Raw genomic sequence first — 14,163 nt, 5'->3', positions numbered from 1 at the left:
ATTATTTAAACTGTATTATGTTTTTGCAATGTTAATAAATAAATAAATATAGAATTGTTCATGGAGTCGGTTTGGGTATATAATTTTGCTCTAGGTTTACCGTTGCCCGTGCAAGTATGAAACATTTTGCAATCACAACCTCGGCGGATATTTGGACATGATTAATTTAGCAATTATTTTAAGACAAACTATTAATCATGAATATGTTTTTGGACCTTGCTATAATCGTTAATAGTGCATTTAACTCGGGGTCAAATGCGCTTTTCATCCACCCGTGTTTATCTCACGTGGCTCCCAATGTAACAAGAGCTCTTATTAATCGCGTAGAATTCATTTCTGATTGACGTAAACAATATATCGTAGGTCTTCTTTAATTGGTCAATAAGCTGGACCTGGTCAAGGCCTTAGGGTTTGTTATCTCTTGTTTAAATCACGTGTACAATCATAAATTTAATGTATTTCTCAATCTAATGATCAGTTTCTAATATGTGCTGTCTGCAGCTCATTTTATTTAAATATTGTTTTGTGAGGCTGTGTTATAAAATTGTTTGGTAATTATAATTTTAAAATTTTGGATTCAATGATTTTTTTACAAGGGTTTAAATATATTGTCATTGGGAATCGCTTATCAACTGACCTTACACTTCATTGGTTAATTCTTAACCCTATACAAAACGTCATTTCAAACTTTATCATATTAGGACATAGCGTATAAAATATATGTCCCCTTATTTAAATAAATTAAACTAATTACCTTCAACATTTATTTGTCAAATTTGATTGATTTACTTTGAAAGAACTGACATGCTTCAGTAAATATATAAAAAGAATGATTAATTTTGTTCGAATAGGGGAGACAGTTGAGTACTTAGTGTAACAACTTGTACGTATACTTGTAATTAAATGTAAATTGTTGCAAGCTAATTAGTCATCACTTACTAAATGTTACTTAGATAAATATAATCTATGTTGATAATTTATTCTGGTTCACAAGAAACAATGAGACAAGAACTTATTAAATTATTAGAAGTATTAGATTTTTTGCACAATCTAAGTGACATTTGTAGTATGCATGCACTGCTTGTGTTTAGCTCGTGTTTTGTTGCATGCAGGTCTAGAAGGGCGTCTCAGCAGCTGTCCAGGAGCGCTGAAAGTATTGATCAGTCATACAAAAGGTATGTGCCTTACATATAAATACCATACAAATAGTCCAATATTTTTATATGTAGGTTGTTGTCTGTTATGAATTAAACTATGTGCATTAGTACTTTAGCTAGTGAAAACATAGTGTATTTATAAATAAATAAATAAATTAAAAAATTGACCGGTCGAAATGTTTTCTTGTTGACGACCCTCAGACATGAGCTATCAAAGGAAGACATAGTTAAAATAGTAATTAAGAATATTTATGGCTAATTTGAAAAAAAAAAACTATTTAAAAGAATACGAATATCTTAAAATTTATTGCAACTGAAGTTCCGTATAATGGAACTGATTCGATTATTCCGGTTTATTTAGGTTATTTAAGGACAGTTTTAAATATAGAATTAAATTTGTTTTCAGGTCCAAGAGCCGATCTGTGGACCATGGCTTCGCGCCGCCCTTCGACCTGGATTCCCTGCGATCGAAGGTTGAGAGTCGATTTGATGCTGTACAGAAAGGTATTTTTAATTATACACTTAAAATAGGTATATAAAGAATATTTTTGTTGAATTGGTTGCTTTCCTACCATGATTGGCTGAAATCAGGAAAGCGTTTCATTATAAACTCAAAAACAATAAACAATTCAGAAATCCTTTCTTATTTATATTTAGTTCAGCCATATCAGATTTCCCACTCGAATTGAATTTTATTTCGCCGACGTCTCACTCACAGCATCCAGGTTATGCACTCTAAAGCATGAAAAGATAGTCAATAAGCCATATAGGCTTCTTAGAAAATGTAAAATTGTAATTTTGAATGTATTCAGAACCGAACCGGAACGGCCCCAACATGTTGTTTATAAATGGATCGTAGGGAAATTCTTATTTATTCATATCAATGTCACTGGAGCTTGTTATCTCGGCGCGGAGCGGATTCTGGCACAGTCTTCTAAATAAATATGCCACTCATTAAAACAAGTATCCGGCAGATAACGTAAACTATATTAATAAATTCGTCCAAAATATTTACATAAGACAACCGACGGTTTTATGGTTTATTTGGTTAAGAGTAATAAAATTATGGTTTTTTCGTAACAGTTCATAATTACTTTGGAGCCATAGTAAATACTAATTTAATAGATGATGATGATTCTGGCTTTGTTGATAGGAATTGTCTAATAGTCCACATATTTATTATTAATTACTTAATTATCACAATTATTTCAATTTAAAATACTTAATCTAAATAACAAAAATGCGATAGACAGGAAATATTGGAAAACAGTAGGATAGTAGAAAATTAGGAGGAGGCCTTTAGTCGGTGGGACATCGAGAATTATATATAATATTGAATTCAAATATAATAATAATATAAACAATGTTATTTTAACTATAGTACTGAAATTTAGGGATATTTTAATTTAATCTAAAAACCAGGAGGTTGAGAATGCAGAAAAAATCATGATGTCGCGTTTCATGGATGAATCCTTAGTCGAATCACAGACAAGCGATACGATCCCGGTTTATTTTTAGTAATTTCTAATATATCTCAGCATCTGACCTCTTAACAAGGTATTCAAATTTAAAGCTTTTTTCTGCGCGACTTTAACAAGGCCCTTCTGCAAGTCCTCTGATGCAAAAATTTTAAAGCTATAACACAAAATTACCTACAATTACTAGCTTAACATTTTAAGATATGAACCGTACCAGTTTAATTAGTGTGGTTTTTCAAAACAAAAGTGGTTTTAATGTTCAAGAACAAGCTTTACAATTAAAATTGTATTGTGTTTGTGATTAACGAAACTGTGAATAAGCTCTCGTCAAAACCTTACGGACGCTTGTAATTAATCATTCTTTATTTTTTGTTTTCGTTATTTTAAACTTCGAATAACACGAATTGTACAATAACAGTTGTGGGCGGATGCATTGGGGTAAAGACTTTCATTTTGGTATAAAAATTTTATATATGTAGTTATAAATTTATATGTCATTTAGAGATTTTTATAATCAGGTTTACCCGAAACATAGCTCGTGGATATGTCAATTTTCTGAAGAACTTCTTCGTCCTTAAAGAAAAAAGAGTATTCATTCCTAATAAGTCAGCCGCGCACTGGGAGATCTCTGATATATAAAAAAACAAGTAATATTATAATATAAACACACCTTTTTTTTATATTCGAGGTGAAAATGTATTTGCGCATGCCCTAAAACGATGCAGGGGTATGTGGGACTCAACCCACACCAAAATCTGTGTTATTCAGAGATTGGGTGATCAATGCCCACTAAAACCACCTCGAGAAGTTCCATCAAAGCCTACAGAGGCTCCGGGGTCGCTGTCGGATTCTACCGGGAGATATAAACATATCTAGATAGCATCCCCATAAATTGACAGGACCCGTAACGACTAACATTGCAATCGTATAAAATAAGACTGCTATAAAATTACACTGTGGATATTTACAGGTCTTAAAACTACATTGATTTAAAAGTGGTAAACCAGTGAATTATTTCATTTTAACATCTGTTACAGCAGATTTGTTTTAATTATCAATATACGGAGATGATTTATGAGTCGCGTATTCCAGACAGCTGACGTCATTCATCTTAATTACATTATTGTATAGGTAAACCGCCCGACTTCGCTTTTCTCAACACAGTTCCATTAATCGAAATATACAACTGAAAAAATGTTGACAATTTAAGACTTTGAGCTAACTGTATCCAGTATGTCAAAATCCCATGACATTTAACTTCAATTTGTCGAAGTGATATGTTGAAATCAACATTAAATTTTATTATATTCCTTTCGCCATCGTAAAGTAATATTTTTCTCTATTATTATTTGTTTTAGTATTTATTTTATAATATACATGAATAAAGCACGTTTTATAGCACTGTATAGGAAGGACATATCGCCACATAAAAAAAATAATCAGAACTAGGGTCAACTGAAAATTAATTCTAGTCGCCAATGTGTAAATGAAAACACTTAAATGAGTGTTATTTATGGGTACTACTGTTTTGCTGCGCAGTGACAACTAGTTTAATAGCGTTGGCAATATTTTCTAAGCAAAAACGAGTTGTCTTTAATTATGACGGTTTTTTATACAATTTTAATGTTTATTTCTGTTCTTTAACAAGATAGATGTATGTCTCTTTTAACAGAATCTATTACGATTCTTCAAATATTTCATAAGAATTTTGCTTAGTATTTTTGCCGTGATATTTGTCTATAAATGCTTGTCACGTTAAGGGCCTGTTTCACAATGCCCGGATAAGTTCCAAAAAAAAAAAACATGTGTGGAATTCACACGTGGTAGAAGTGAAACCTTCAAACACAAAATTTTTATAATTAATCATATATAAATTAGACTTTTTTCACTATCTAAATGTAATAAACTTTTTCTTTAAAACCGTATATTTTATTGATAAATTGTAATTTATAGATTTAATATCAATCTTTAATTTGGCAAAATCTAAAATATCGAAAGCTTGACATTCGATAAAATTAAAAAGCGGCAGTAAAAAGAGTCTGTATAATGCCTCCTATCCCATTTTCTCCCATGTTACAATAAATCTTATGAATTGATGTTTCTGTCTCTCTTTACCGCTGCATCCGGTTTGAAATCACGACGATTCTAAAGAAGTTTATCTATCTCATTTTCTCCCACGTTAAATCATATGAATTAATGTTTCTGTCTCTTTTTACTGTCGCTTTTCCGTTGCATCCGGTTTGAAATCACAACGATTCTAAAGAAGTTTCACTTCAATAAGCTATTTATTATTGGTAGGATAAACAGTATTTTTGCGTTTCACGACTGTCAGATAGCGCTATTCGCCATGAAACGCGAAGTATATTATTCGGAACTTTTATCTTTCGAATAATTTATGTGTTGCATAGCTATTTGGGACTTTATCCATACATTGTGAAACAGGCCCTTAAACTTGTATTTTGTTCTTAGATAAAATATATTAATCAAAAATTTACGGACGTACAATAGTTGTAGAATAAGAAAACTTCCTTACGTTTGTTGTTTACTGTACACTATTATGCGGTGTGTTTTGCAATAAAGGTCGCAAATTATTCTTTGAATATATTTGGTACTTTTTCCAAAACTTGATGATCACATAAAGGTGCATAAGCGTTTCTCTGTTGCACTGCTGGAAGTTTGCCAAAATATTAATCGCATCGCTACTGCGTTTTATTACTCTGCACTTAATGTGCTTGCAATCTCTGTGAACTCATTCGTTTAGGGATTAATTTTGTAAACAAATTTATTTCACTCTCACAAGTTGTGGTGTGCTTAATATTGTTTCAAAATAGTCGGAAATTTTTAATATAGATGAATGAAAACGCAGAATTCCGATGAAAATAGTCCACTGGTTACTCGATGGCGATTCTTGACCCTGAGGTCAGGAAGAAATAAATCTTTTATACGGAGCTACGGGTCGCTTATCTCGCTTTTCTTATCTCTTACAATGAAATTACTAATTTTAATAAAAATATTGATATATTTCACAAAAATCTTCCTTGTTATCGTTTATTACTTTTGTTCATTACGGTTTTAATTAGATTTAAGTTTCCATAACATCAGGCCTCTTTGTCTGTATTTTTTCTTTGCTAGTTTGTCATTTTTTCTCTTATAATATAATTTATGTATGTGTGTAAAATTAGTATAGTCTATTTTCTTGTATGCCTTGTTCTATGCACGCTCCTCACTTAGTTCGTAAGAAAACATCGTGAGTGGGCATGACTTAGACACAAAACTGGACGGCACAAGGCACTGAAGGCTGACCAGTGTCTATAAAAAGATAAATTAAACAGATACAAAGGCCCAGATCCAAAAAGGGTTGTACGATGGGAGTATGAAAAATCATATTTCCGCACACACATGGCATTGACACCATCTCTGTTCACTGTTGCTCGCTTTTTGCGTCAACATCTGCAGCTACATATCGGCGTTAAACGCACGTATAATATGATATCGTTAAACGACCGACGAGTCTTGTAAACGGGTACATAATAAAATTTGATGGCAATGTTTTGCATTACGGCTTCATGACAGAATATTAAGATGACCATGATTTTTGAATGTTGCATATTGTTTTCGGTATCTATCATCAACGAATCTATCGCATTGAGTGTCCACGTGTTACGGTATCATTTAATGACAGATGAGCCTTCAGCGCGTTGCCCCCTGGTCTAGGCATCTTGGTGATGCTAATATTTATTATTATTGCCTTTCATCTATAAATTTTTTACCCTCATACGCCTAAAGAAGTTTCTCCTCAAAAACATCTCGAAATGGCACTTAATTATATTGTGGATAAACGGAAAGAAGACTCACCTAAGTGTCGTCTCGGAGAACTAATAATTATTATTTGTTGTGTTTTGAGAAAAACAAATGACTTGCACTTATCGAGTTAAACTGTTCTATACTAAGAGCATTCGTTGCTTTTGGCATATAGTTCCTACACCTGGGGCTGGACACTAAATTCCTTTTTATCAGGCATAGGTGTGTCCTACGCTATAGGAATTTGTATGTTGTATACACCATTTTCATACAAATTCGTTTGACGTTAGTGAAGTGAAGGTTACCATGTGGATTTTTATTGAACTGAATCATACGTAAGTTACAAACAACTCTGTTATTGACCTAAAGTTTCTAAAAAATAAATAAAATATCCACAAAAAGGTCCTACTATTTTCTATCTCTATCTAACCATTTTCTGATTAAATTGATTTTTGTATAGTGTTTGCAATGTGTATATACCTGCTAGTAAATAATTTAATCACTAAAGAATAGCGACCTTGCAACACTACAACAATTCCTATGTTGGCTAAAAAGTAAGTGGATAATGGGATTACTGACGTAGCCTCCCAGCTCGCAGTGAGCGACGTATCTTGAGCGAAACAGTCAAGTTCAGCTATTGATTTCTCTGTCAAAGCCAGTTTCACGAATTCACACAAACACGCATTTATCAATTCAACCCCAAATTGATGGTTAACGTCCCGCGGTGCCCTTTGTTTAAAATGTAATTCACGTGAAAACGGTGTGATTTATGAATTTAATTTGTGAAGCACAGATTAATGATGGATGAAGGTATGGACTTGGTGTTGTGTTAAATTATTTTTAATGGTGGTTTTATAAGGAATCTAGCACAGGTGTTTAACTAAACTAAAACCTATATAATAAGGTGACGAAAGTATATACGTTTATAATTAAGTCCTTAATCACTATTGTGATATTTCACGCTTTATATAATCATGTTAAATGTCAACGAGTTTTTCTCATGTAAATAAAATGCATAAATCTTTTCAGACGAGGATGAGCAGGCCAAGAGGCTACCACCCCCGCCCCCTATTAAGACTATGACGTACACGGTAAGCGTTTAATTGTATTTGTTTTATAGTCTTTGTATTAAGCTATACATATCTGATTTTAAGGTCGACAGTTAAACTATGTGATTTAACATAGAGTTTATGAATATATTGCTGACTTTCAGGCGTTCATATAAGTCTCATAAAGCCCACAGACAAATTTAATTAATAACATTTAAAATGTTAATTTGTAAGAATTGTTTGTGGCGTAAGGAATATGTTCCTTTCCCGTGTCGTTGTTTTGCGTATTCATATTGTGGGAGTGTTTATAGATTTTTCACATGCTTCTTATCATATAACAAAACACATTAATGTTTGAATTTTTGTTTTCATTACAGCTTTTAGTTTGCAAACTGATTGATTCTCTATTCAATTTAATAATAAACTTTAAAAGCATTTGGAGCATTTAAAGAGCTTCGTCCTTGATTTGTCCTTCTTAAGCCTCTAACAAAAACGACAAATGGAGTCGCTTAAATATTTTCTCTGATTTAGTTTGTGAGTAAAATTGAAAAGTAACAAATTTAATTTAAGCTGATTTGCTTATGATAAATATGATGATTTTGTTCTAATTTTTTCCACTTATGTTATTAAATGTAGGGATTTTTTGAAATGCAATTTTATCTGCGTCAGGTTCGTGACCGGGACACTCTGACGTCATTGGCTGCTCGCTTCGACACCACGCCCTCCGAGCTGACCAAACTTAATCGACTGGCCACGCAATTCATCTTCCCAGGACAAACACTTCTCGTCCCGGACAAAAGAAAAGGTATTTACAAAAAACTAGAAAACCTTTATTTTTAAAGACAAGGCACAGATGAGTGCCTTCTTAATATACAAAAATATTTAATTTGTCTAAACTCCCATAGACTTAATTTCCGTACAATTTGTCTATTAAAAACGAGCAAATGTTAAAGATTCCAGAACGTTGAATGAGTGACCTTAAACGGTTCAAGTTTTAACATATATCAAGGACTATAAATCATAAAAGCAATAAAAATGCTACAAAGTGTCACAGCATACAAGTATATTGTTTTTTTTTTATACTGAAAAAATATATACTATATTTAACAAGCTTCTTATATTTTTACCCTCATAACTAATTAAAAGACCGTTTTTATACATTTTACACAATACTATTGTATATTGTATTATTCGGGTCTTAAACATAGTCATTAAAAACCTTTAATTTTCACCGATAAATCGATTTTTTTGTAATAGTAATTTATATTTTATTCATGAAAATATGGTTGTGACAAAATTGATCTAGGGCTCGTAGCCATACTTGGGAGCCCCTGTGTTTTGGATTACCGGCGATGTATTTATTTTATTACCGAAATATGCAATTGATAAAATGTATATGGCAACACTACGGTAGATGGTACATCCTGCATAGTATAGACATTTCGATGCTGCTGTAGTATTTGCGCCTGTTATATTTAAAGATAAACATTGCTCACTAGTTTCTCTAGGATTTATAATTGACTCAAGTTCATTCTAAAATACTTTAGGGTATTAAATTAGATTAATTTAGAAATAAGTTATTCGGTGTTATAGTTAATATCCTAATTAAATGCACTCCAGGCTGTATAAGTACTATATCTCTTTGATCTAATAAATAACTACTTTGAAAAAATCATCGATTTCCATACACTGTTCCATTAGGTAGAGGATTTTCAAATTACTAGAGTTTGAACTTAAATATTCATAACGCTATTTCGAAAAAAAAAACAACTACAGTAATATTAATAATTTACCAAAATAGATTCTGTAATCAAATCAGCGTCGTTATCTAATTGAGATATAATCGTACACAGTATCATTTTTGTTCAATCAATTGCTTATATAAAACGAACCGATTCGTTCAATTTCTTTTGAAAGAATTTGATTTCATTATTCAATATATATATACATCGTTTTCATAAAAAAATCGATACCATTGTTACTGTATGGTTTGTTGTTCTTCAAAAGAGGCTTTACTGTCGGCGACTACCTATTCATCAGCGCAAATTTTCTGGCCAATGAGCATTCTTTTGTGATCAGGAAAAATCAGTAGAATATGGTGAGATTCTATTCGAAACCCAATTCGTTTAAAATACGTTTTTTTAATTATTGAAAGTTACCTTAGTTTTTATCAACAATTACAATTAAAACAAGTATGACGCATTATTCACTATTTTAATTAATGTCATTTGACAGAATATCGTTGCCTGCGTGTGCGCAGAATTTTATCTTCATAGGGCCGTTGACCAATCGTGACAAACTGTCGTTTTACTAAACCGTGACGATTCAAACAAGAAACCCATTTACGTAAGTGGCCTTCACAAGTAGCTATAGTGAAAATTGCTATAGCTTTCACGTCGTTTCTAGAAAATTATTTGTCTAATACATTTCGCTGCCCATGATTCAATTAATAATCAAACTTTTCAATGTAAATAATTACTGCATTAACACAAGTTAAATTCTAACTGAATTTAACTTGTGTTAATTTTGAACAAAAAAATTTTTTTATATATCAGACAGGGGACAGGAGGCTTCCTAATGTTAAGTGATACCGCCCATGGACACTCACATTGCGAGAAGCCTCACAAGTGCGTCGCCGGCCTTTTAAGTATGGGTACGGTCTTTTCTTGAAGGACCCTAAATTTATCATTCTTACATTAGAACTTAGAATCACGATATTGCTCTAGTCGAAATCTTACAAGTCATTTCGCATGCGCATGATTTTGGATGTTTTAACTATCCAAGGAGCATTTTATTGAGCTGTGAGTCATTTGTAATGCATAATATAATTCCATTCGAGAAAGTGTAACTGTCCATACCCTTGACAAAAACAGATGTTTGCCTTCATAAATAAACTGAAGCGGAAGTTTTTAGTGCAATTAATAATAATTATGCGCACTTGGTTTTTCATATCGACATTGATCGGTATTGATATGGTTTGCTAAATGATTGTGGTTCCGATTTTGAATTCGGTTGATTTTTCTTCGTAATGAACGACGTTCCAGTATTTTTATCTTGTAAACGTTGCTGTTGCTATTACTATATTATGGTGTAGATATAATACAAAATATATATTACAGAGATAGATTAGATATTACAAAATGATTTTTATACTTTAATCCTACTATCTATATATAGTATCTATGATGTATACAGACATATAAATTGTTTATTCTGGAATACTTTTTACACCGAAATTTTTCAAAATGAATTTGAAATTACACTTGAAGAAAATATGATGTTAAAGTTATGTTTGGCTTTACATTATTTAGCGTATTAGATAGATTTCAGACATTTGAATTTTTGTCGTAATTGCGCAAACTAACAATTAAATGAATTGTGTTTAATTACACAATTTTGTACAAAGTCAAAATGACTCCGTAATTATTTGTTCAGAGTGTTTCATATTTAAAAAGCATGATTGTTGCTAAATAAAAGTGTATATGAGATATTCTTAATAATTGGATCAAGCAATGACTAAAATTTAAGCTTGTATGGTAAAAAAATGCAAATTAGTATATTTACTTAATAATTATGAGAGATACGACAGATCTGCTATTTATGGGATGCGGACAAGGCTACACTGTTACCATGTCTCGTTTCGGAGGTGAGCCGGAGGATTTTAGGGATAATAAAAAATAGCGAATCCCACGTACACTTGAGGTCAAAGCAGTGCGTAGCGGGAGGGTACCTCACAAAAATCTCTGCGACTTATATGAAAATAACTTGAGATTCCAAGAATTGTATCTATTTGAAGCTGCCAGCTATTTATTATTTATACCATAAAATTTGTTAATCACGGATTTATGCTTTAATTTCCGTTTTTCGCCACTTTAAATAATTGTCCTTGTTCCAAGCGGATGTTTACATCATAAATGGCACATTTTCCTGTGCGTATTAATTTTGAAATATATCGCACGTTGAAAATACGATTCCCGCATTCAAAATCTGTTGAGTTAATTATAATAAATAGTTCGCGTTATAGCGGTTCTTGGCGTGACCGACCCCTTTTATCATGTGGCCACAGGCTTCCAAACGATCAGAAATTCTCAGAGCATCGCTCCGTGAAGCCAGCGAAGTGCCCAGGAAAGTTTTGAGGTTTTGGAAGGAGCTAGGCTGGCTCAATTAGCCAATGATTAAGGCATAATAAACCAAATGTTCACCTAAGTGCGGAAACTGAGTCTACACTACACTGCAAGACAAACAGAATTGTATATTTAATGTATACATTAGCTAGTAACAGTTTTATGTAGCTTACGTAAGTCGTCACCGCTTATCAGTTGTAAATTAGTTTTAAAATGTTAAAACCTCCTTAACAAGTTTTAAATCACAATTAAATGGCATGCTACGTGAAATTTTCCGCGTCGATAAAATTCCAGCAAGACACCATAATGGTCAGTGTTGAGTTATTAACGTACGCTGTAGGTCATGGTCGCTGCAACAATGCAACTCGTTTTGACGAGATAAAAATTTAAACAAAAAAAGATAATTTTGCAGCGAATCTAATCAGATAAAACTTTGTAGGCATTGGTTCGCGTGACGTCGACCTTTTTTTTTTTTCAATTTGTAAGCTGTTGAAACAGTTGCGTCGTGGCGGAGTTCGCCTGTAAACGCGCCAGCGTCGCGCGTATTATCAATTAATCGTTGTTCCATTTAAAACTACGTTGACGATATGGACTTTATCGCTCGATAATACCATTGATATTTGAAGAATGTTCCAATTTGAATTTCTGAAACGCTGGTACCATGGTGTGTATGGTGGGAAATGGTGTAAATTTCAGTGCACACTGAATAATTGTTGGTTATGTGTCTTCAGATGGCGATAAGGAGTCTGATGGCCCTTCAGAAAGCGGCGATAACACGTTGGAATCCACTCAAGGGGCATCGAGCGAACCAGCGCAGGAGAAAGGTACTGGAATTGTCAATTAATTGTTAATTACGTAAAAAGTAATTATGCGAAACTAAATAATAGCGAGATAATTAGGATCCAATGCCGTGGCTTTAGTGCTCTGCAAATTGCGCGCAATGACATTTAGATTATATTTTTGTTATTACGTTTTCACTGGGGTCTTTTAAAAATTTGTTTTATAATTTCATACGAAAACCATGACATACTGAAAACACAATAACAAGGTTTATTTGCTCAAGGTCTCGTCCGCCGTCTGTTTGTGAGTTACTGATAAAACGTAGCTTTATTTTTCTAGAGGACAAATCTTTGTTTTTAAGTTATTTTATTATTATTTATTACTTAAGATGTCATGATGAACATGGTGTAATGGTTGCAACTCCTTAGAAACGTTGTGTAAAACAAAGACTTGCCGATAAAAAAGAGTGGCGGAGAGTTTATTGCCAGTTCTTCTTTTCCGTGCTACGCCCTTGATTTGAGAACTGGCAGTAAATGTAAAATTAAAAGCATCAGAAAAGAAATATATATGAAATATATATGAAAAGACGTTCAAAAGTGTACATTGTGTTACCTATATGAATAAATGAATTTGAATTAATTGATTATTATTGTGGATGCATGTCGAAGTACTAACGAAAGTTAAGATTCGTTGTTAGAAACGGTACGACTTAACGAAAACGTCCTAGAGCTCGATTCTAGAAGCAATGGGTGTTTTGTACAGAATGTACTAGATTTTTACTGAAATGTGTGTGTGAGTCTCTCTCGTATCTGATACGTTTATAAACTAGCCAACGCACTCGTGAATCTTCTGGCAGTGTCCATGGGCGGCGATGTCATTTAACAACGTTTACTTTAAAAAAATAAGCATGTATTTTAATTCTTTAAATTAAGATGATAAATCAAAAATGAAATTATGAAAGAACGACTTTTTTTAAATTTACTATTAAGTTTGTTATGCAAGAGCTGAGATCGTGCCGCAGGTATTTTTTACTTAAAAGAGTTCTCAAATCTTATACGTTGTAATGGATAAACACATTTATATTTTTATATAGTTTATAAATGTTAATTATATAAAATGCCATATGTTGAAGAGAAATTAAATTACGACATAACCTATTGTTGTTTTGTTATCGCTATGCGTGAAGGAAAGTTATCGCCGCTTTCTCACCATAAACCTCTATAGTGTTGCATGTGAAATATGGAATTTTAATCAGTTTTTAAATGAAAATTTTGTATTCATATATATTTCATATCTTAGTTTACATAAATGTTATGGTCAGTAAAATTCCCATTATACTATACTCTACAATAAGCGATATTAAAATTATATATAAGTTTTAGTCGAAATTTAGCTATTGCTAATGTTACGTAGTTTACAATAAAAATGAAAATAGCCTTTATTTCGGACAAGTTCCCATTTTCTTACATATAATAAATTTACTGGAATAAATTAATTAAAAACAAAATTCTGTCCGTTTCCTTCAGATGATGGATGAGAATGGATGGGCCATTCTGCCCTTGCTCGCGCCACTCTTGACCAAAACTCTCCTGTAAATTATTTCATCGTCCCATGTCTTTTACTGTTCGCCTTCTTTATTATTTTCTGTACTTCTCAGCTTCTAGTAGTAGTAGGTGTGACCTGTCCATCTCCACTTCTTTTGTCCTTTCGAATACTCTTTGTGATGACGTGAAAAAGAATACCTATAGGTATTTGTCGTGTAAATATGTATTCA

General features: G+C 32.5%; 1 protein-coding gene across 15 annotated transcripts in view; it reads left to right on the top strand.

The window, feature by feature from the left end:
* The window catches only part of LOC111001176 (TLD domain-containing protein 2), an 89,079-nt gene that overhangs the window by 46,521 nt on the left and 28,395 nt on the right, over positions 1–14,163 (top strand). For 10 of the 15 annotated variants that reach the window (XM_022270932.2, XM_022270933.2, XM_045630289.1 and 7 more), the window contains 5 exons: positions 1,113–1,175; positions 1,564–1,661; positions 7,466–7,527; positions 8,155–8,290; positions 12,341–12,433. In XM_022270932.2, coding sequence (XP_022126624.2) covers positions 1,113–1,175; positions 1,564–1,661; positions 7,466–7,527; positions 8,155–8,290; positions 12,341–12,433 — 452 coding nt within the window. Of the gene's footprint in view, positions 1–1,112; positions 1,176–1,563; positions 1,662–7,465; positions 7,528–8,154; positions 8,291–12,100; positions 12,274–12,340; positions 12,434–14,163 lie in introns of those variants that run through there. The other 5 variants (XM_022270940.2, XM_022270934.2, XM_022270931.2 and 2 more) reach the window with 2 other exon arrangements.

This window comes from Pieris rapae, chromosome 12, assembly GCF_905147795.1.
Source record: "Pieris rapae chromosome 12, ilPieRapa1.1, whole genome shotgun sequence".
In the NCBI taxonomy this organism is placed as follows: domain Eukaryota; kingdom Metazoa; phylum Arthropoda; class Insecta; order Lepidoptera; family Pieridae; genus Pieris; species Pieris rapae.
This window is presented reverse-complemented; position numbering and strand designations above follow the sequence as displayed.